The sequence below is a fragment of the Pogona vitticeps genome, chromosome 3 (assembly GCF_051106095.1).
Source record: "Pogona vitticeps strain Pit_001003342236 chromosome 3, PviZW2.1, whole genome shotgun sequence".
Lineage (NCBI taxonomy): Eukaryota > Metazoa > Chordata > Lepidosauria > Squamata > Agamidae > Pogona > Pogona vitticeps.
Window position 1 is genome coordinate 173370118 of NC_135785.1, and position 24637 is coordinate 173394754.

The 24637-nt window shown below is 38.9% G+C and overlaps 2 protein-coding genes across 16 annotated transcripts in view; both read left to right on the forward strand.

Annotated features, from left to right (window-relative positions):
• The window catches only part of INPP4A (inositol polyphosphate-4-phosphatase type I A), a 117126-nt gene extending 110476 nt beyond the window's left edge, over nt 1-6650 (forward strand). For 9 of the 15 annotated variants that reach the window (XM_020809562.3, XM_020809565.3, XM_020809568.3 and 6 more), the window contains one exon: nt 1021-5867. In XM_020809562.3, the coding sequence (XP_020665221.3) occupies nt 1021-1201 (181 nt within the window). In that variant the 3' untranslated portion in view covers nt 1202-5867. Of the gene's footprint in view, nt 1-1020 lie in introns of all 15 variants that reach the window. The other 6 variants (XM_020809566.3, XM_020809571.3, XM_078390333.1 and 3 more) reach the window with 1 other exon arrangement.
• A 4899-nt stretch (nt 6651-11549) lies between these two features.
• LOC110087730 (inosine-uridine preferring nucleoside hydrolase) lies at nt 11550-24372 on the forward strand. Its single transcript, XM_072994462.2, has 6 exons — nt 11550-11609; nt 15863-16054; nt 17547-17726; nt 18921-19032; nt 21287-21423; nt 23616-24372. The coding sequence occupies exons 2-6, from the start codon at nt 15875-15877 to the stop codon at nt 23964-23966; spliced, it is 960 nt and encodes a 319-aa protein (XP_072850563.2). The 5' UTR covers nt 11550-11609; nt 15863-15874; the 3' UTR covers nt 23967-24372.
• The last annotated feature ends 265 nt before the right edge of the window (nt 24373-24637 follow it).

Genomic DNA, 24637 nt, shown 5'->3' on the forward strand with positions numbered 1-24637 from the left:
ACTTAACAGGACATAATAACAGGGAGAGAGGGGGCCCATATTATTGAGGAACAGAAGCTGGGCCCTTGGGAGCGAGCTATCTATCTATCGATCTATCAATCTATCTATTAGATTTCTTTCCCACCCCCCTAGACAGCATCTACTTGGGGTGACTTACAAATATCATAAAATATCATTAAAAATCATAAAAACATCATAACATTAAACAGTTGAAGCAATAATATGGTGTATTCAAGATGGGGAATGATAGAAAACAAGAAGATAGAATTCATGAATTGACAGGAGGGAAGGCTTGCCCGAAGAGCCAAGTCTTTAAATGGCTACCTACAACCCATGAACTAACCTTGTCCACATCTGCTGTCGATTATTGTACATATAAAAGCCACAAGTGGTACCATTTCTTCGGGATCTTGAAAGTGTCAAATAAGGCAGTAAGGCCAGAACTAACCTGTTTTGAGGCTAAGTAATTTTAAGCTCCTGCATTTAGTAGCTAGCATATTCAAATAAAGTCAGTACAATGTGCATTGAAGAATTATTGAAAGGGTCAAATGCTACAATGGTTATTCATGTTCAGTTTTGCTTTTCAGAGCTCCATATATTTTTTTGCAGCATGTGGAAGCATGGCAGAGCAGCATGGACCATTGCTTGGCCAAATAAGAAAATGAACATGGAAAACCATTCTTATTCAACCTACATGTATTTCTTTTCAGTAGATTACAGTATTCTTTCTTATTTTCTCTTTTATTCTCTTTCTCTCTCCTTTATTCTGTAATTGTGCCTTTTATTATTATTATTATTTAAAAATTGGCACATTTCCCTCTTTTTTTTTTTAACCTAACACGTTCTTCTTTCTGTTGTGGCTTTTTCAAACGTTTCTTTTCCTCTTCTTGATTTGACTTTCCTTTATTTTGCCACCTTGTTCCTGCCTTTTCTTCTGTTTTTTGATACATCCGTTGCATGTCTGTGTTTCTTTTTTCCCCCCATTTTTTCCTTTCTCCCCAAACTTCTTCCTTTTCACAGTATTGGAACACGGGAGGTAGTCACCCAGAAGAACTTGTGTGGCCTGGTGCCCATCCGGGATTTCAGGCTAGACCCCAGTCTACTCTACTCTATACCTTTACTAGCATTGAGCCCCAATTTACTGATTGTGTGGCTATTTCTGAGCATTGCATACCTGGTGGCCAGATTACGTTGCAAGTGAAGACAAGCTTATAAAGCTAAAATCCAATGAAGTGCCAGAAATATTTATTGCCACCTGGTACCTCTTGGTCAAAGGAATGTCTCATAGCATCGTCTGCCAAGAATTATGATTATTATTATGCCTTACTATTTTGTGTTTCTATTGTACTAAACTTGTAAATACACATCAGATTATTTTATGAAAAGGAATTGTATTGAACGCTTAAAACTGTTGTTACGCTTTCAGTGCTTGTAACATAGTCGGACAGCGGCCTGCTAGCCGAGCAGAAGATTTATTACTCTCACCAAATATCTTTCAGCCATCCAAATCTTGAGTTTCTTTCTTTCTTTCTCTCTCTCTCTTTCTAGAGACATACAGTTTTGTTTCACATGTTTCATGTATTCCAGAGAAAGGAGCTCTGTCTAAAAAGAATTTGTATCTTTTTTGTATATTCTTAAAAATGTGTCTATCTTGCCTTTCATATTTACATGATACACAAACAGAAAAAGTGGGAGTTTGTAACACATTGATCTGAACAAATTTACTTACGCACCTTTTAACTTTAATTTTGAAGCATTACATTAATATTGCTTAAATGCAATAATTAGAGCTTAAAACCATGTATGTGTTCCTTTCTCATAGTTAAATCTGTTCTTACATATTATATTAACTTTAACAAATGAACTAACTTGAACAGCAGTATACTGCATGCAATATAGTTTCAGTATATTTATATATCTACTTTTTTATTGTATCGAAAAAGGAAGAGTGTGCAGAAAGAGTAGCTTACTAATCACCTGTGATTCCATTTAAATCTTCTTTGGAAGAATTATTTTTATATTCTGTGTGTTGCTGCCATGTCTTAATTAATATTGATGTTAGATATTGCCATAAAAGATGCACTAAGCTCACTGTTAAACTTTAAAACTTTAAATGTTTGATAGATGCCAACTACATCAGTGACTATTCCCGGGGAAATTATTCTAAAATTTCAATGAGCAACAGAAAAGTAGCACTCAGTTTCCACTATTTTTAATTTTATTTACTGAAATGTGCACATATGTGCATTCAGACAGTATTTATAATTTTAACACATATTTAGATAAAGTCATTTAAATTTATTAAAAAGCAGTGACAAGGCACATAGGAAAAAAATCTCAATGTTCTGCTTTTTTGTGCTATAGGTTTTTTTACACTAATACACTGCTCAATTAATTTTGACTGCTGGCATAAAAACTGATGCAGTCTATTGCTACTTATGGAGTGATTTCTGTGTTACCAAAATGGCATAGAAGCGACTTCCCTAATAGCTACATGCCCAAATAATATTTGTACGGAGCAGCGAGGTGATGCTCGCATTGCTCCTCTCTGAATGGCAAATTTCTTCCGTACTTCCTACTGAGAGCACTGTATCTGAATTAAGGCATTTGCAGGGGCAGCAGTTAGACACACCAAAATTCATGGCAGCAGCATATCTTGAGATAAATGTATTACAATGTTATTGTAAGGTTTTACCAAAATCTAATCATACAGAATGGTCATGATGGCTGCCGGCGAGGGGCACAATTGACCCTTTGATGTGAAGCATATTTTTTAAAAGATTCAAGTCTATCTGCAATGTTAAATTATGCAAAAGATAAAAGCAAGGACGAGCTAAACAATACATTTCTAACATTATCAAGGTTACCTCCCCATAATGCAGTGCTATCCAGAGCCCACCTTCCTGTTCATGTCGAGCAGGAGCACATCCCCGAGGCATGGGAAGTCTCTCCATTATATTCTTTGAGCCTGATCTCTAAAACAGAAACAAGGAACACACAGGGCTCTGGATCACATATATTGCTTAAAGTAATATGTACAGTACATAGGAGGAGCTGATCCCAGTTTTTTAAATAGCTACTTGTCTGCAATTTCTCATTGACTGCAGCAGATGAACATATCCTGATCATCAGTTGGAGTAGCTGTTAATAATGTGCCTTTAAATGATTAAAGCAGACAGATAGACTAGTCCATTGTTGGACCTTTTTAGCAAAATGTGGCTAACCTGTCCTCTTTTTCTTGGATATGGGACATAATGGTGGTGGCTCCTACTTATGCAGAGCTTTGTGTATTCATTCGAGCCCAGAAGAAATTAGGATTGCAGCCAATAAGCTCATCCTGGCATATAAAGTCTGTTGGGTGTGCTAAATCAAAAATACACATATACCTTTTCACTGTAAAGCTGCTAAATGAAGTTTATACACAGACATAAAACACTTTGCTTTGATATATCTTTGTACTTCGACATGCACAAAAGGACACTGAGTGGTATCAACTGTAAATACTTGAAAGTTTCAATACAGTGCTTTGGAGGAAGGACAAATAACATCTCTCACCCATGAAGTGAATCTACAGAAAGATGTATATGTTGGAATACCAACAAAGTTAATGATGCCATTTAGTCCCTGTTGTGTATAAAGATCATCCGCAAAAGAAATCCTGTTAAATTTCCATAAGAGAGTTAAATGTCCGCTTAACGCTGCCTTGAGATACACATAATTTTTTTACAGATATGGTGTATCTGAATCTTGCCTTCTGCTGATAACAGCATAAATTATTATAAATCAACGCCCATTTACAAAGCACTTTGGAAACAAAGCTACTAGAGTACAGTTTAACAAGGAGCATGTTAAATGTTGCTGTCCTTAGTTGTTATAATGTGAATAAATTGTCTCTCAGCCATACATGTTTGTGTACTCTTGTCTTACACTTGTGTTCCAGCATGAAGCCACTTTCATTTTTCTTTGTTTTCTTCTGTGTTCAAAGGAGCCAAAGAAAGAAAATGGGAAAAAATCTATTTTGATGGTCTTAAGTAAATTCATGTGTAGCTAAATGGTGTGCTTCCTTATACAGTTGGTTTTGAAAGCTGTCTGTTTTCGTAGCACCTAATGGCCTTTGCAGTAGATTTCAGGATTATATTTTAAAAGTGCAATACTGTTTGGAAGCAGGCCCTAAATGTTAAGGTAGCCTCTGTTGTAGCATTGCCTTTATACAGAGTTGGGAATTGTTACCAGCATGACTCGAGCCATGAACGAAAGGAAGACAATTTTTGGATGAAAGAGGGAAGGAGATAGGAGTATATAAGCCATAACCCACTCTCTGTTTTCTAATTTAGACAACTAAAAGCATTATACCTTCATAGGTGAATATGAAGAAGCCTAAGCTTTCTAGGGCATGATTGATGGCTATAGCTTCAAAGGTATTTTTCAAGTAACCAAATAGAGTCCAAGTTCCAGGAACTCTGATTTCGTTAATTGAATTTGAGTTACTTCATTTTGTTGTTATTGAAAAGCATTTACTTAGAAAGAATAGTGTTTTCTTTCAGCATTAATAATGTATTTCTGAGCAGTTTGTGCCATGAAATACTAGAGGACATCGCTGTGATAAAGGTTCTTAAAATTAGGCTCGCCGTTGCTTTTCAAGAGTTGCAAAACTAAAAACATAGCATGCTTTTATTTCATGTGCATCCTTGTTTAGTGATCCATTGCTTTCAATAACTGCAGTGGCGAATTATTGAAGCGCTCATTCAATTATTTGAATGCAACAAAATAGCCAGCTAAATGTCATGGTAGTTAAAATGTTTGGGCTTTCTGTTTCTGTTTTTGTTTTCCTTCATTTTTTGGTTTTACTGCTGTCATTTTTTTGTGCTTGTCTTTTTTTTTCCCCAGTGAGGGTTGTCGACGAGAAAATACAATGAAGAATGTTGGATGTCGCAAGTATGCGTTTAATTCCCTGCAGCTGAAGGCTTTCCCCAAGTTTTACAGGCCTCCTGAAGGAACTTATGGAAAAGTTGAATCATAAGATTACCATGTTTTGTAATTAGCTGTTCTGTTAAAATACGTGAATACACTTGACTTTAGTATATGGACTTGGACAACAATGTCAGAAACAATTTTTGTATGTTTCACTAGGTAATGCTGAGCATGTAATTTTGTTAAATTGGATTCCATAGGAGGAAATATTCTTTGTTGATCCTTATAATAATGTGATGACTGCTTATGTAACTAGCCATCCGTGTATGTAAAATGCCTGAATATATTATACCACCAGTTTCTTACCTTTATGCCTAAAAAAGAAAGATAACTCGCTCATTGACTGCTGAGGATTTATGAATGATATTTCGGCAGCTGCTTCAGTCATTTTTTTAAATATGGATTTGATTTGAAATCAAGACTTTCATAATACTTTTTAAAACATCAGGACTGTAAATAGTAAATAAATTGGATATAAGGCATTACAAGAGGATGAGGAAGTAACACTCAAATTGGAAGATCAGAGCAGCACATAAAATATGATGCCAAGAGCCTAACTTATTTTACTGGGATTTGTCATATACACAAGGCCAGGAACTGACATAAGGCCAAGTTCTGCTTGCTTCAGAGACTGGATTGGACCCACAATTCTTTTTGTTGACTTTAAATATGTATTTATGTTTCACACCTTTTGTTGTCTTGTGCTAAGAAGCAGAGATCTGAACGCTAAGTGGCATGGGCACTACAGGATCAGCACTGTGCTCCAGTTTCTTCCCAACCCCACAAGTCCTTGGAGCTCCCCAGAAATCAGCTCTGAAACGTTTTCCAGCTCTCCAGAGTAGGCTTTAGTGTCAACGCAGGGCTCTGTAGTTGAGATGAGATTTCCCCCCCTCCCACTTTTGCTGGAGTCCGCTATTCTGTCAAGAGAAGCTTAGTGTTGGATTCTGCTGAATACTTGCACAGCCCAAGCAAGGGCTAGCTGAACGTGACAAAACACTCCATGTGACTAGTAACACATGAGAGCTCAGATGGCACTTTAGTTATGTACTTTTATCTGTATTACTAATCAGATTAGGCCTGCATTCTTATCTTTACTTTGAAAGGCCAATGAGGATTGCCTAGGCACAGTCACCTGCATATCTACATCATGGTATCTTTCTAATTAGGAATGGGCACGAACCGCCAGTTTGGTGGACGGCTGAATCGGTGTTCTGCAGTTCAGTGCCCCAACTCCTCCCACAGATGCCTACTCAGAAGCGGTGTCCTGGCTTCCCTGCCTCTCCTCCTCCAGGCACTCCCTCTGAGTGGGCACCCGCTGGTTCAGCCATCCACCAAACTGGCACGAACTGCCCAAATCATCTTCATTTCAAATCCCTGTCTGTTTGTGTCACCTGTGTGTATTGGTCACTTTATTGCACACTGGTGTTGCTAATGTATGCAAAAAGTAGTTCCTCAGTTTTCATGATGAATAGAATTTTATTCAGTGTTTTGTGCACAACATTTACCATTCCATCTGTACAAGGCATCTTCCAAGTTCCTAAGATGCTTACTGGATTAACATCCTGGTTTTCTGTAGAATGCATGTGTTTTAGTCTCCAGAATAAGTCTTTTTAAAATTTTTCTGTTCTTTCCCCCACTTCAAGCATTTTCAATTAAACTGAATATTATTAAATACAAAAGACAGGACTTTTAGAATATTTATGCAAAAACCAAATGTTTTGAAATTAATTTCTTCAAATTATAGTATTAATCAATGATTTTCTGTCATTTCACACTAGTTGAGAGTTTGATTGTTTTGCCCCATAGTCAGCCTTCATTTTCTCACATGGCATGGAGCAGGAAACTGAAAAAATAGTTGATGAACAGTAGCACTGTTTCTTATGATTCATCTAAATCCTAAAACCCAATGCATTCAATTTGTGATTAATATTTAAATGTGGTGGTTTTAGTACATTGGCCCAATATGAATAGAACACTTAATTGTAATTTAGATTGTGTGAATAAGGTTTTGCACTAACTTATTTTCTCTCTGGAATGGTTTCAAGGAGACAGGAAGCCTCTATTTCCTGTTTTAACAAGCCATGTTTTTTCATTATTTCTGGAAACAAAAACAGGGGTTAGCTTACACTTTGGTATTTTGAAACAAGCCGGGATCTAATCTCAGCTTGTTTCAACAAGCATCAGTTTAAATTGACTGTAGAGTTCCCTGTATTAATGTTATATAAAACTCAAGAGCGTGCTTCCAGTCTCCACCCAAAGAGAAGATGACAGTGTGTGGCCCTGAGGTGTGCTCCTGCTCCTACTGTTCCTGCTCTTGCTTATTCATATAATGTTCAGCCATGCGTCCACATTACCTCTGAATTGGGCTATTGACCTCAAATGGGAGATAAACACCATGCAGCAAAGTCAGTCTCTATAGAATGTCATTGGATCATCACAAATTACAGTCCATGAAACCTGTTTACAGGAGATTAATATACTCTTCACATCACAAATACGTGATTTAACAACTTTTTTTTTTTAAAGAGACAATTTTGAAGAAAAGTCTTTGAAAGTGTTATATTTGAGTACCTAGAGCTGGATTCAACACTGTCACAACATTCATGCAACTCCTGGAACTTCTTCACCTTTAAACTCCACTTCATATCAATGGATTTATTTATAACTGTTCAACGTCATAGGCCTTGGAAGGGCAATGGGAAATGCGGTTTAGTTATTCTCAACAAAGTAAGACTGATATATGTATGCCATTTGCTAAGAGAATTACACTCCTTCCTGGTTTTTATAGCCATGCTTTAATTTCTTGAAGGTTTTCAGTGTTTACTTTAACTCCACGTTTGTTTGTTTTTAACCAATTGCTTTTAGGAATTTAATGGTATAACTGCATTTTTACACATGGCAATTGTGATTTTGTTGAATTAGGTTTTTTAAAAAACTTATTGTTACAATGTTTTTATGTAGCCTCAAAGTTACAAATGTTGTAACTTGTTTAATCTCAGAACTCTGTACCAAATACAATTTTCTGGACTGTGTTAAAAACTGAACCGTTGGAAAAGTTCCTGGTATAGCAGATGAGTGACCTTATTTAGTCTTTGCTCACCAAATATAATACTTAAATTTGTAACCCTCAAATTATATGTTTAACTTTTGCTTTTTCATATCTTTCTGGAGGGAAGGGCCAGTGAGTTATTAGACATTATGATGTTTGTTGCAAGCAGGGGTGGACACCTTTGGCAGGTCAAGGGTGAATTTTCCACCCTTGGGACATGCTACAGGCCACACCATTCTCTCCCACCCAAACTGGAAATGACTGAGAAAAGAGGGCAAACCAAATAGAAAGGCCCAACTCACATTTTGTTAAAACAAGACTGGGGGGGTAATGATATAATACCCCTTGTTTTAAAAGTATATAGACCTTCCTAAATGCTTTCCAAAATATGAGTCACTCTGCTTTAAGGAGGGATTCCCCCCCCCCAGTAGTGGTGGAGAGCTGTAAAAACAGATAGAGACTGCATGCTTTACATGTTGTCCACCCATGATGTAAATGGTTTGATATTAAAATATTTTGCCATTGAATGTACATCACATGTCACTTCCTCCTTGCCCTGTTTCAGCCCACCTTTGCAGACATGGAAGATGGAGGGCTCTACTGCCTACTAGTGTTTCCCTGTTCTTTTAATGGGAAAAGGAAGCTGCACAGGCAAAAAGAATCTACACTTTCCATGGAACTACATACCAAGCCTAGACAGAGTAGAGAACTTCTGAAAACAAAGGGAAATCCCAACACATTGCTAAGCGTGCTGGCCAAGACTTTGGTTAGATTTACCAATGTGAAGTTGTCGTTAAAAGCTGAACGGAGACATGGACAAGTCACATTCTTGTTCCCACCGAGTAACCATAGGACAGTCATAGTTTCTCAGACTGTCCTACTTCACAGAGTGAGGTGAAGGTAAAGAGAGACAGTGCAGTCCATTGGAGTCAATGGGAGGAAAAACAGGGTATAAATGCAACTAATGGCTAATAAAAATGAGGATCAGGTTTTTGTAGTTATATCTTCTCTAAATCACAGTAAGCATTTATTTTACATTCCTACTCCAATTACCTACTAAAAATGGTCTTATTTTTATAGAGTTGTATTCACTTTGGTGAGGCTCTGGTAACAGAAGTGTACATCTAGCATTGTGGTACTTCTCTGACTGGTTCCCAAATTCTTCATGTATGCGGGGTGTGTGTGTGTTTTCTGCTTTTCTCCCCTCATTGTCAGAGTGGCAAGTGACCAAACTACCATCGTGCGTGGGCAGACAGAGTAGGTGCGTCCTCTGCTGATCTCCTTTTTGGCTACCTGGCAATGGCGTAGGCTGACCTCATCCAGCAAATCTTTTATACAGACAATGTGACAGGCAAAAAAAGACATGCACCTTCACAAAGGACTGACTTAATGGGACTTGATCAGAAACAGGGAATTGTGAAACCAGACATCCATATTGGAAATGTTGTGTGGGGTAAAGATTTTGTATTACATTTTGTTTTGTTCTGTTTTGCACAGAAAAATCATAAGGATTCCTGTTACGAGACGCTCCAGCTGATGTTCTTTTAAAATGCATTTATGAAATGAAACCCATGAAAGGGTATGAAAGATTGCTGCCAAGTATGTTCTGTGAAAGCAACCACAACACACACACACACACTTGGGTTTCATGTATACATGTAGCGATATTGTAAAACGGAGCACAGTTTTGTCCCGACACAGTTGTATTTGCCAAGCTTTGTGCATTGCAATTTTATTATTTATTTGTTTGGGGCAGTATTAATGTGCCATCCGCAACATATGGTTACTGTTTTTTATTGTCTTAATTCATCAATCCATGTATGCTGTAAATGTGCTAGTCTTTAGGAATCTAAAAGTAAATAAATAAATAACTGACAAGAATGTTGAGATGACTTTTTTAAAAACAAAAACGAGAGATACGGAGACTTTCAGAGATGACATTATTTGTTATAGGTTGCAGTTTTCACCAACTTGAAGTTGTTTTTGTTCTTTTAGAATGAAAACCAATAAGTTCAAATAATATCACAAAATGTGAAAACTAATTCAAGAACAGCAGAAAATAATTACTAAAAAAACCCCTCATCACCAAACTCAACTGTTACAGACTTTAAAACTCTAGGAACGCTACAGAGATCCCCACATCCCTAATATTGTTGTTTTGCCCAGTGCTCTTTACAGATACCAGAAAGACATTTAAGATAAAAGGTGTAAGAATTATTAGAGTTGCATATGTAGCTTGCGGGTGGTGGTGGGAAGAGTTTGTATTTCTCAGAGTGGATCCTTTGCCCATGCCACATGGCAAACTGTATTTGAAACAGAGGAGACTGTCAAGAGCATTGTGTGGTATAACGTCAGGCTCTGCTGTTCAGAGTGGCGTGGGAAAGCCAGACATCCCACTGGGGGTATTCAAGCTCTTGGCCCTTGCATACTTTTATGATTGATTTATATAGTGCTTTTTGTGTGCATGAACTTGTAGTGTTGTGGAAGACAAAACTATGGCTGTAGAAGCTTACCGTCTAGAATCGAACTTGAGAAACAGGGAGGAGAGGCAAAATAGACATCGGTCAAAACCACACTATTGCAATAAACTGGGAAAGTGTAGTTGCTGTAAGTCAGCCTACAAGCAGGTGTGATTCCAGTTATAACACACACCCAAGTCATAGAACATTTTTCTGTTTTAATCTGGCATATTGAGACACATGGTGGAAGATGCTATGCTGTGGATAGTTGTGCCCAGTGTCGTCATGGACACGTCAGGGCCGGGTGCATCACATGATGGGAATGTTGTGCCCCACTCCTGCTGTCCCTCCAGGGTCACAAATCTTCAGGTGTACGATTTTAAATGTGAGTTGAAAAAATGAATTGGTCCTCCACAGGTATGAACAGAGGGACAAAGGAGAAAGCAGGGACAGGCATATAAGGCAGGCAAGGGAGAAGCAAGGGAGTGGAGGAGGGGCAGGCAGACAGCTGGCAGGGGAAAAGGGGCAATCCTGTACCACCCAAAAAGCTGCAATGTATCCATAAAAAATTAAATAATCCGGAGCAGAAAGGAATCAAATTGGGTGCCATTTTGAATTGTTGTACAATCTGTCATCGTGCTATGACAGGAGTCTCTATGGATTTGATCAAGTTTTCATGGTGAGTGTAGTTTTGACCATAAAAGGAAAAGAACATATTGTTTCAGCTGTATATGATTGCTTGGATAAAATGGGTTTTAAGGAAAGAGCTAAAGGAAGGAAAAAGAGGTAGCAATACACAGGTGTTTCTGGGAACCAGTTTCAAACATGCAGAGGTAAAGAGTCCCAAGTATGAAATGGCTTGCTTCACTTGTTTCCAGGCAATAACATAGAGGAAGATGTAAGATTTTTCTGCCTTTTTGCTAATAAACTTTGCTTGGTGCGACTGATAAAGAACATTTCAGTGAAAGAGAAAAATTGGAAGCAACAAGTCACAGGAAACTTGCTTTGCATAGTTTGACTTTATAGAGGTAAATATTAACCTACATGTTAGATTAAATGTATTAATTTGGGTCAAGTTCCATTAGAAAGCAAGAAACAGCAGATTGTGAGAAAAATTCAGAACTTAACAGGTAAGGTAACAGATGTAGGTGCAGATGAGGGGGAGGATGAATTACAAATCATTACGGGGAAAGCAATGAAGAAATACTATTACCTTTAGCAAAATGCACGCATAACTGTGAAGAGTTCATGTTCAGTTGTATACCTCTTGAGTAGAAAGTCTTGAGATTTCACTGTTATTTTCACTATCCTCAACTGCTGATACTCTGAGAGTGAAATACGAAGAATTAATACAATTAAAAAGCTACTCTTAAAAAATAACATCTGAAGCTCTGGGCTCAAAAAGGTAAGGGACCTTACTTAACTAGATGTAATTCAATGCTCCTTCCTGGGTTTCACAACCTGGAGTGTTTGTGTGAATGTAGCAGGTTTTTTTTTTTTTTACTAAACTAACATTATTGATTAAAACTCTGTTACTACATCATGATTTCCCTAACTAAAAATCTGTAATATTAGGTCAAGATAGAACTGACAGACCCCCTTCGCACATAATGAATTTGAGAATTATCTCTACGCATTATTATCCCATGTATGATGAGTTTACAAAGACTGTGTGTATGAAATAATGCAAGGATTTAACTGGACTTAAAAGAGATATTTTGCACTTCTTTTGCAAAAGGAGGAGAGAAGGAAAACAAGCAGCTTACAAAACCAAAATCAAATCCATTAAATAAAAATTAGCTATAACTAATAAGTATAAGGTTATAATAAGTATAAGGTTAGCTCTGCCTTACTTACTTCCCCCCCTCCCAATGTTTCAGAGTACAGTTCATTTTACACCAGCTGGAGTTTCAGGGCGTTGGAAGTCAAAAACATCATTGCAACATTGCCTTTGGATATTCTCTTGCCTCTGGGGCAGAATATAGACCGTTTAGCCATGAAAGCTCTATAATGGCTGAAAATAACCATTGGCTTCCATTCTCCCTGGAAGATAATTCTTGGCTCTCAGTACAAATCTAAAAGCTAACAGAGATTGCATTAATCAGTGTGGGGTGGGGGTAATTTTATTTTATTTTATTTTTTCCTTTTGAGACTGGAAGAGCTGTATCTAGCCATTTTTGCAGTTGGGCCAAGTGTCACAACTGTTAATTCATGATGTGAAAATACTACAGGAAGTAATTGGGACAAAGCAGAATCTTGGGACAAGACATTTTGGGGATCGCTCATACGGTTGCCATAAGTTGGAGGTAACCTGAAGGCACACAACAACAACAAGAACCTTATCAGTTACATATTTAACTTGCTTTTACAAATGCACAGTAATCTTTCAGTCTTAGATATTTATTTGGAAGGTGCCACGGTAGAGAAAAAAAAACAGACGTATGTTTTCCCCTTGCTAGTGTACTGTGCGAAGTAACAAACAGCAGCAGCTAAAAACATTGTTGAAGCTGGAGGAACTACTTTTGAGAGCTGACACCTACTAAGGGAAAGGCAGGTGCGCACACATGCATGTACGCATGCACACACACAAAATCAGAAAACATTTAAGACTGGAGTAATTCAAATAGGGTAACCAGGGCCAAATCAGCATCATCTAAATGGCCGTCTCTGCAAGACAGAACTCTTCACCTCACCATCATTTTATTTGCTTCCAGTTATTCCATTATCAACCGTCTTGCGTCTGGGAACTCTGTGCACCTATTAGGCATATTTCGGGGAAGAGGTTCTTGGTCGTCCCATGTTCTTTCCATTACATGTTACTCAGAGCAACTGCACCAGGAAGAGATTTATCTTCAAGAAGGTCCAGCCTGCCTCTACTTCCAGTGTTACTATGACTAAGCAGCAGAAGATTGCTCTGTGCTTAATCCCTGGGGAGAGTTCGGATGCTGACCAGCAAGCCAGCAAAGCTGCTGGTATGTGTGTGCTCTCCCTGGGGTACCAGAGAGCTTGAGACAGCATTTCGTGTTTCTACTATTGCACATGCCAAAAATCCCTTTTAAAAATCTTTGCACCAAGGACTTAGAGGAGCACATGGCAGTAGAGGAGAGGCAGTAAAGGAGAGCGTCTAAAAAGAAATGGCTTAATGTGGCATGGCCATGGGGAGGCGGGAAGAGGAAGCCTCAGAAGCACAAGGAGGGCCTTTAAGAATGATGAGCTTAGGTGAAGTGGCCATGCCTGCACTCTTAGGGCTAAGCACCAGTTGTCTCATTCTGCCTATAGCCCTGGGGAACCAAGGTGGGTTAGGAGAGGAATGGTTGCATTTGCATCTGTTTTTGAGGAAATGAAACACTATGCTGCATTGAAATCAGCTAGATATATTTAACTGGTTTGCCCATTAAAACAACCCTAAAAAACAGGGATGCAACATTTATGCTCCACCAGATGCTGTTGAACCTAGCTCTCATTACCCATTGGCTAGTGATGATGGGGAGGCACAATCCAGCAACACCTGGGGATCCACACGTGTGTCCCCATTCCTGCCTTAGTGATTATGTTAAAGACATGGGAGAGGACTCCATCCATGGCAACGGGATGCCATTTGTTTTTCTAGGGAACTGAGTCTTCAAAGCTTCCTTGCAGGCAATGGTGTTGCTTCACTGTTGCAATTATTTCCCCCTTGTTGGGTGGTGATCCTGCCTATGCGGGCGGTGTGCTTGCCCTGCAGCTGTTTGAAGGGCATGGAGTAAATCCTCCTTGGGTGTTCTGTATAAAATAAACAAATGGCTGCAAATGTTTATTTCTCAGATAAAGAGCAGGATATAGAGATGTTGCTAAATAAATAGAGTAGTCCTAGAATGAGCTGGAATGTTTAGCATGTATACATTACTGAAACAGCAACGTCTCCATTGGCTTGGGCATGTCGTGAGAATGGCTGACGGTCAGATTCCAAAAGATCTCCTGTATGGAGAATTAGTGCAGGGAAATCGCCCCAGAGGGAGACCACAGCTGCGATACAAGGATACGGGCAAGCAGGATCAGAAGGCCTTAGGAATGGACCTCAACAGATGGGAAACCTTGACATCTGAGCATTCAGCCTGGAGGCAGGCGTTGCATCACAGCCTCTCCCAATTTGAAGAGACCCTTGTCCAGCAGGCTGAGGCAAAGAGGCAGTCCTGAAACCAGCAAAATCAAGGAGCTGGACAGGGGACATTGTACAGTATTTGTCTTCAGTGTGGAAGGGATTGTCACTCTCGAATTGGCCTTCTCAGCCACACTAGATGCTGTTCCTCCATACAGAGCACGTTACCATAGTCTCTCGAGACTGAAGGATGCCTAATCTAAAAAGATGCTCAAAAGTCATTTGTTCATAGTGAGGGAGAAAACAGAAAATAAGAGAAGAAGACAAAAGGGTTCCCAGAGCCTAGAGGGATGGGGGAAAGGTCTTGCCGTGCCAGGAGAGCCATGGATTAGGGTTGCAGGAAACGGAGGGCCCCAATGTCTGGAGACAGGGAAGGGCTCACAGGCTCACCCCAAACAGTACCCTCCCCAAAAGGACAACCCAAAAACCAGGGGTGGGGAAACTCTGTCCCCTTTCTTCTTCTTCTCCTTCTCCTCCTCCTCCTCTGTAACAGCTGCATGTAACAGACAGAAACTCAGGCAGCACAGCTGCTCCTTTTCATCCATACATCCTTACTTGATTGTCCTCATCAGTTTTCTCCATAGATGCACTCAAAGCACAACAAAACACAGTAGTGGTAGCACAATGACAGAAATTGCCACTAATGGTAAATACTAATTTGGAATTTGATGACAAATGAGTTGGTTTCAAAGCATACCCAGGAAGTGGTTGAGTGTTTTTTTTAAAAAAAAATTATGCAGATTAGATCATCTGCTAATCATGCTGCTTTTAGATAGTCAGCAGTCAGCCCCTCTGAGTTAAATGGGGTTTAGTTTAGCGAATGTTACAGTTCCTTAAAATTGAATGCCAATTATCCCTCATGTTGCTTCAGGGAGTGAGTTTCAAGTTTCACTCTTGGACACACAGACAGCTCATCAGTCACACTGGTGGGTGTATAAACAGTCCTTCCATGTTCAGCCTGTGCTGAAGAAGGCTAGCATTGGACATGGTCCTGTTGCTACCTTGGGCTGAGGGTGGGGACAATAGAAGAGAGAATAGAAGGAGGGGAGTGGGTCTGCTGTCATCTCCATGCCCCAGAGTTTAATCCGAGGTGGCGTGGATTGGATTTTCTGATGCTTAGCAGACAGGATTACCTCTATGTCACAGCAGTTCCTTTCATGTCTCGGTTGCATCTCATACAAAAGCTGGTGGTCGCATCTCATATGAGAGCTGGCTATTTAAATGATGAATGTTACTTTTTCCTAGGCATTTTCTGAAATGAAGAAACTTCTCCTAATTGATGTTGATTGTGGCACTGATGATGCTGCAGCTATCATGATGGCTCTATCCTCTCCTAGTGCTGAAGTCCTGGGAATTACCTGCTGTTATGGAAACTCTCTCTTGGAAAATACATGTAAAAACGTACTCCGTGTGTTATACGTTTGTAACAAACTTGAGGTAATCCTCTGAACAATACTTTCAAAGCATCTCAATTGTTAGCATCATACGAGTAGTTCATAACGTGAGAAATCAACAACTTGATGTTCAAGAGTAGCTCATGGACCAAGTGGGGGCTACACCCCCAAACCGCTGGGTCAATTCCCCCCCCCCCCGAGTTGTAGCTATGACAGTGAGCCACTTAAGTGCCTATTTTATGCATATTTGTTTGCATGTAAAGTCCATGTTGCAGACAATAGCTGTGTGACTGAACTGTCTTGTCAAAAATTGTGGAAGTGAGTGATTAGCTGCTACCTCATTCAGCTAATGAATCGTCACCCATGCAATTATTATAATCAACCACATGGATTCATGGATATTCTGCACGAAAGCACATTTATGGCATAAATAATTACGAAGTAAGTGGATTCAGGATTTAGTTTAAGGTGGGATCTTTAATGTACTTATTTGGCCCAGTTCAGATCAAAATAGCCTGATTCCCAATATATTTGATATATTTAAATGCATTTAAGATTGTAGTAAAATAGAGTTTCATGATTTTGTGCTACTTGAAATCCAAGAAGCTAAGCACAACTTCTGGATTTAAAAGGACATTTAATTCAATGCCAAATATTATTAGTAATAGATATGCACATATTAAACTGGCTGGATAGCTCAGTCGTTTATATTTCTGGCTGTGGAGCCAGAGGTGAGGGGTTTGATTCTCCACTGTGCTTCCTGTGTGTAGAGCCAGCCTGTGTGGCCTTGGGCAAGCTGCACTGGCTCAGGGTGCCCTCAGAAGAAGGGAATGGCAATCCACTTCTGTGTATTCTCTACCCAGAAATCCCTGGAAAGCATTGCCATAAGTCAGAACTGACTTGATGACATACAATTATTATTCACATATTATTCTCCCAAGCAAGCTTAAGTGCCCAGTGATGATGAACTATAAGACTGCATGCAGAGGGCATATAGATTAGAAGTGGGACCACTCAAATGCTCAGTAGCAGCTAAGATCACAAATTTGAAGAGCGGAAGTGATCTAGAGACCTGTATCTGCACTGGGATCATCATGAAGAGTATGGCCAGCATCAGTTGAAACAAGAAGGGTGTCACATCCTCCAATTATTCTTTAAGTTCCATATTTGTTTGGGAGGATTTTACCTACAAAAAGATGCTTTGAACTTTACAGGCTTTTACCCTTCCGTATGTTAAACTGAGTGAAATTGTGGTAAAAAGAGGATGGCTGAGGAATGGCATCAGTGGAGAAGGGGCAGGAATTCATACCATCTGAGCCAGAATACAAATATGTTTTTAGGAAAAGATTAGTTGCTTTATAAATGTGTCTAGCGTGTTCTAACATGAAGGGGTGCTCCTCTGACCATTTCAGATTTAGAAGATTTACTAGCTGACCGTAGTCTCAGCAGCTATTTCCCATCATCATTCAGTTTCTACAGAGTCAAGTGTTGGTGTTTTCTAAATTCCTATTGCATTGACATCATACCTTGTACAGATTCCCGTTTATCCTGGTGTTGCTCTTCCAATGATCGGTGGACCACCTGTGCTGGAATTCTATTATGGAAAGGATGGATTGGGTGATGTTCCAGATCCCAGTGCTCCAGGATTAGACCTTCTGCAGAAAGAACATGCTGTGCATGCAATAATAAGAATAGTCAATGAACATCCAGGGCAGGTGAGATGATACAGAGTTCTTAAATCTGTAATAGGCTAATATTATAACTCTTTCCACAACGACTGGCTGATAATGTCCTTCAGGCATGTCTTTCACTTCCTCCTAGAACATTCTACAGCAGGACTCAAATTCATATGGCAGCATGGACTTCCTATTAAGATCAATGATGCCAACTCAAGTATTTCCCTACAGTTGATTAGTAGTTTTATTCCATTTTACAACTTTGAGAAAAACAAGAAAAAAATGCAAAGACATAGGGTCACAATAACACATATTCTTCTGCTTCTACATGAGGCTATGCTTCTGTATAGTTAGGAATCACTCTTTTTCACAATAGTAAATGAAACATCCATTAGGTATCTATGCATACAAATTCGTGTTGAAGGTTGAAGTACATGTGTGGATAAAGTTACTGCTGCTGCTAAAGCATGCCCTCAAAAGTGGCAAGAACCATGAGGTCCTCTATGTATTGTATAACAAACAGAAGTGTCTTGTCCTTATAAAAAGGAAAGACAAGACTTCCAGCTGTTGAAAAGTTTAATATAAAGCCACTGCTATTGTCCATCGGACAGTGTTCACCATGATTCAGAAGGCATAGATCTCCACAGCTTTCAAAAATGTCTCCGTCACAAAATTACAGTGCATAGCCAACTCAACTGATGTTTAAAAGTTGTCCCAGTAATACTGTAAAGAGAAATGGCAGATAATACCATTTCCTTTTTCTAGCTATTTACTCATAAATAGCTATTGGGCCATTATGATCAGAAAATGATTTAAAAGCAAATTTATGAGAAAGTGGACATAGTTTGGTAAGCATAGCAGACTTGGTTAGCTTGGGGATAGCATGGCTGCAAGGGAATGTAAAACATGCATCATAACAACGGCCAAGCAATGCTGCCTCCAAATGCAAACAAGGTTTCATTGTGGGCAAGGCCTTAATATCTACGCTATGAGACCAGCTGGCAAAATATTTTATTTTCAGTGTAGTTTAAAATACACATTTAGTAACTCTGAGCTCATGGTTTTGTTACATTATCATACAGTTTCCAAATGATGAAGAAACTGACTGAGCCTGTAAGAATCATTAAAGCAGAAGAAATGTAGCATATTTAACTACAGAGAGGGTTTTGTTGTGTACCGAATGGTCAGAACAAGTTAATTTGCATTAGAAAATTACTGTGTTATGTCTAATAGGTTTCTCTCGTTGCTACTGGTCCCTTGACAAATTTAGCACTGGCAGTGAAAATGGATCCAACGTTCCCTGAGAAACTTAAAAATGTCATCATCATGGGAGGAAACATGGAAGGTGAGTGATCTGAAAAGGGCTTTTCTGGCATGGTCATATCTGCTTCAATCTTTTGTATTTCACAAGTTATCTATAAAAATAATAATATTTCCCTCAGACTGCCACAGTACACCGATGTTGGAATTATTTATATAAAGTGACAGAAAACATTAATCCCCCTAAAAAAAGAGTAGTGCCACCTTAATGACCGTTATATTTCGATATGAGTGTTTGTGGATAACTCCACTGTGCCATCTGAGGAACTGGATTTCTCCAGGAAAGCTCACATTGAAATATAGCAACGTGAAGGTGCCACTATATTTTTCTTCGGATATACCTTTACCCTGAAAATAAGACCTAACCTGAAAATAAGCCCTAGTGTTATTTTTTCAGGATCCTTGTAATATAAGCCCTATCCCAAAATAAGCCCTGGTTAAATAAAACCCTGTCCCACCATAATGCAACAACCAGAAGAAGATGACAGGACTGTACAGTATCTGAATAAATGTAGATTCTTGTACATGAAAAAAATGAAACATCCCCTGAAAACAAGCGGTTTTTTGGAGCAAAAATTAATATAAGACCCTGTCTTATTTTTGGGGAAACACGGTACTTGCATTAAACTACAATAATATAAAGTGAGGTTGATCTGAGCAACCTGGATCCTATTGGTGTTCAAGTAAGGTTTGCATAACTTGCTGTGGCTATCTGTGACTAATTGATGAGGTGCCAGGGCCCATCTTGATCACATGGCTGGTAACATGCCTGATTGTGCAACTGAGAGCTCGACTACACCATCAGATACTTTGAGATTTGCTCCACTTATACAACAGGTGAATCTGAATTAGGTTTTCCTGCCTACATGACTGTTTTCAATCCTGGTCAGAGGCTACTACTTTTTTCTTGCCTGGAAGATTCAAAAGGGCCTTTTCCTATGCAGATGGAAAGGTAGCTTGTCTGTAAAGGGGGGGGGGAAGAGTGGAAGGAGAAGCATCATCAGGGAGAAAAAAGAGTGAGGAGTGGTGTGTGTTTGTGTGTGTGTGAAAAAAAGGGAACAAAAGCAGGGAGAAAGAGCATGCTTGTGCACGCGCGTGCACACGCACACACACGGGGCACTAGTACTCGCCTCTCTTTGCAAAGCATCTGCTCCCCTAAGCTGCCAGTTTGTCAATAGTTAAAAAGAAAGTTTATGGAGTGCTGAGGTGTTGCCCTAAAAATAAAAAGTGCTTCTTAAAACGTGCCTCGCACAGTTGCTGAGAAACTGAACATCAGACAGGAGTATGGCTTGATTGTTATTGTTTACAAAATAAGTACAATTGAAAAACGATAGCTTGGGAGATAGTTTACATTACAGCCAGTTTGTTTTGGTACAAAGCTACTGATAAGATAATAAGGCAGGAGTAACTCATTTGGTTTCATAACAGTTTTCATGAGAAAGAGTAAATAATTATATGATGATGTTATGTGAATGGACAATGAGAAAAGAGAAAAAAAGTGAGATGCGTTTAAAATGCCACTTATGTTGTGTTTTACCTATAATGTTAATTGACAAAGAGATACCACAAAATACGTGTGGAAACCTGTGTCCGGCAATGGAGAATAACAATGTATTGTACAATAAAACCTTTTACAGAATATTATAAAAGGAGAAAAAGATTAATGTTATTTTAAGCTGTTTGTTTAATGATAGGCAAGTAGAGAAGAAATGTGTGATTTGCTTTGTAAAATTTTAGCCTTATCATTAATAATAATTAAGTGTTCTGAAAAGCAGTAAATTTTTATATTACTCTGTAAGCCCATTGATCAGCATAAATATGACCCACATCTCTTGACACTACCAGCGAATTGTTCCCACTGCACTATGGTAGGGTACCAATAAGCTACATATGCCCTTGGCAGGGTTACTTCAGTGATAAGCTACTCCAGCAGAATGTTCCCACTGCAATAAGCTAGATAAGCTATGCCACGTGGTCACTTTCATAGCAATGTCCTATATGAATAATGTCCTAGCCTTGGTGATGAGACAAGTTGTTTTGGTTTGATTAAAATTAAATACAGGATAAAATCACATATACAGTAGTATTATTGAATGAGACATGATAGGAGGCATATACAGGGCAGACGTAAAACATGGAACTGATATCAGGTGTTCATAAAAAGTGATGTTCTCTATATGTGGCCATGAGGTTGTACATGGGGAGGTTCTACCTGTGCGCAGATAAGTATGAAGTCGTTCTTAGAAACAAAAGAGATTACTTTGTTCTTGTTCTATTAGGCAGAGGAAATGTTACAGTCTGTGGAGAATTTAATTTTGCAACTGATCCAGAAGCTGCCAACATTGTCTTAAATGAATACACCTGCCCAACTTATATTGCAACATGGGAGTTCGTCCTTTCCAATCAGCTCTCCTGGGTAAGATATATTTGCAGTCATCCTCTCCATTGAATAAACTCCACTGAAGCTGATGTAACTAGCCTCTCAGTAGACATAGATTATGCTCTAAAGATCTGTTAATACGGGCTCATCTCTAAACAATTGCTTAGGCATTTGCTAGTGTCCTGTTAGGGGAAACATTTCTACTCTTGTTATTTAGGCAACACTAACTTGTTCTGTTAACCAGACTGCATTACATTTCCCATATAGAACCTGTATTTTTGTGTGCTCAGGAAGATTGCACTAATGGTGGAGGGGAAGGTTTTTTAAAAAGTATGAAGATAAGAAGTCTTTATACAATTTTTGCCTTAGTGAATATTTCAGTAATAACAGTAGATTCATGTAAGAGTATAATGCAGGCAATGCAACAAGTAAGAGCATTTCAAAGGCTTTCTAGAATTCTTAAAGAAAATTGTATTTCAGTCAAAGATTGCACTCAAGTTATGTTATTTATTCCATGAAGGAGAGGAGAAATCAAGATGAGGACAAGTCTTCTCATCTTCTAAAGTCTCAGTACTATTCCTCATATTTACATTATGAATTGGATATAATCTCTTAATAACGTCTAAATATCAGGTTAAAATATTTTGCTTCCCTTCTTTTTTCGGCATTTCCAGACAAGAAACTTCCATGCACAAGAGGACTTTGGGCTTAGGTCTTCTTAAATGTCCTTCCCAGGAGTAGGGTGTCCTTGAGCTACGTAGTTCCATAAATAACTCCTCCATGCCCCAGAACATTTCCACACTTCTTCATTTCTTTCAGCACCATAAACACGAATTATGCCAGTGAAATCTTTACTAACTAAGCAGTTCTTCAACCAGCTCTCTTCTCAATTGCAGAAACAAATCAATTTAGAAAAAAAATTATATTTGAATAATGGAGCTAATTATATGGCTCCTTAATCCCTGACTAAAATCTTGCATTATTCATAACCTAGAGCAGTGGTCCCCAACCTTGGGCCTCCAGATGTTTTTAGACTTCAACTCCCAGAAATCCTGGCCAGCAGAGGTGGTAGTGAAGGCTTCTGGGAGCTGTAGTCCAAGAACATCTGGAGGCCCAAGGTTGGGGACCACTGACCTAGAGGACAAACCTCTAGGTTATGAATCTCCTCTTGATAGTTGACAACCCAAATTTTGGATATCATTTCCATTCTGGAAAAAGTTGTTAGAAGATCCATGTAGTTTTTTTTTTTAAATGCCATCCTTACGGTGTCCTGCTGGTGTTTGCTTATTTCTATATCTATTGCAATGGCTTGCTCACTGAGTTAGGCAGGCTGAGAGTTCAATTTCCCATTGTACCTCCTAAGAGAAGATCCAGCCCATGTGGTCTTGGGCAAGCTGCACAGCCCCAGGTCATCCCCAGAAGAAGGGAATGGCAAATCACTTCTAAGTACTCTCTACCTAAGAAACTTTGGGGTCACCATACCTCTGAATCAACTTGATGACACACAATTACTATTACTTGCATATTGTAAGAACACACATTTCCCTCTCAAGGCAGCTGACCTTCCCTCCCTCCCTGCTCCCCCATTTTATCCAGAAGTCAATTAGGGTGAGAGGGACACTGCCCCAAGATTACTGAGTGAATTTTGAAACTGACTACAGATTTGAACTTGGATCGGTCTCTACATCTACTCTAACACTAACCACTATGTTGTACAGTGGCTATGAGTGAATTTCATAATACAGGCTTTGCGAACTGCTACTCAGTGGTTTTGCTGTGGTTTCTGACATCTTCTGCTGAAATATTCCTATACATCTTCAATGTACCAACTCTTTCATGTGCCTGAAATTCCCCTGCAGTTATAGTAAGTATTCTTTATTTGAGCCAAGATAGAGTAGCACTGACATAAGATCTTGCAAATGGTTTACTTGCACTGACTGAGAACATTGCTCCTTTTAATCAGCATATTAATGGGATTCAGGGGTTACCCTGAAAACAAAGTCTAAATGACAAAAAATTTTTTAAAATGAATACATTTTAAAATTAAACTAAATTAACTAATAATTCTGCTGAAGAACATATGTTAATATTTCATTAGACTACAGATCAAACCATAGCCATCTACAATGTAGTAATGAAGTCCTTAATATGGAAATATCACCAGCAGAAAACCTTGACAAAAGTTTATGTTTTCTTTACATTTAGTGAATTTTTTCTCTACTTTGCAGGAATTCTGCCAGGGATGGATTAATCAGAATACCAAGAAAGCCAAGTTTATGAAGAAAATATATTCCTACACTTTAGAACAAATAAAGCTGTCCCAGAAAAAGTCAGGGAAGAAAGAAGATGAATTTGGCTTTGTTTCTTGTGATTCCTATGCTGTGGCTGCTGCCATTGATGAAAAGTTTATCACGGAAGTCATTGAAATTGGTGTCACTGTTGAGCTCAATGGCTCACTAACCAGAGGAATGATGGTTTTAGATTGGGAAGACAAACTCAAAAAGAAAAACAAAGCTTTTGTATTTAAAAAATGTGACTTAGGGAAGCTCCAGGCACTTATGATGGCAGCTCTAATATAAACCTTTGCTTACTGAGGCTGCTCAGTCTTTAGCTACTGCAATGCAAGTGGAGGTTTGTATTGGAATAGGTGAAACAGTGTCTGGAATCTGGTTACTGATGTCACTCCCGTGCGCAATGGGGATGACATCAGCAGTAGCAACAGCAAATCACTGCTGAACTGATTAAATGCTTCCTTTGGTGATTTTGAGATGCCTGCAGTTCATACACAATGCCACAAAGTCATATGCACACTGAAAACGACAAAGGAAGCCTTTCGTCAGCGGTGATTTGCTGAGGCTGCTGATGTCATTCCCAACTGTGTACATGGAGCTGGGCGAGAAAATTTCAGCCAGAATCTTCTTGTCACTTCTGCTGTACAGTTAGCATTAATTCTCTCATAAATACAGTAAAATCTGCAAAAATAAATGATCTAGACTGATTATTGAGAGGGGATATTTCTTTTGTAGGGAGTTGGTTAAGAAATCTGAAAGCATGTGTTATTTAATAGACTGAAAGAATTGTTTAGCTGACTGGGTAAATTCTGATGACAAACTCAGGAAGTATAGAAATGTAGTGTTCTGAGATGACGCTGAAGTTGCTTCTTTATTCCCAGTTCCTTGCTGTAAACAAATCTGAATCTTTGAGATGAATAAGGTGCTGGAATTTATATGCTCTTATGCATAAAACTGTG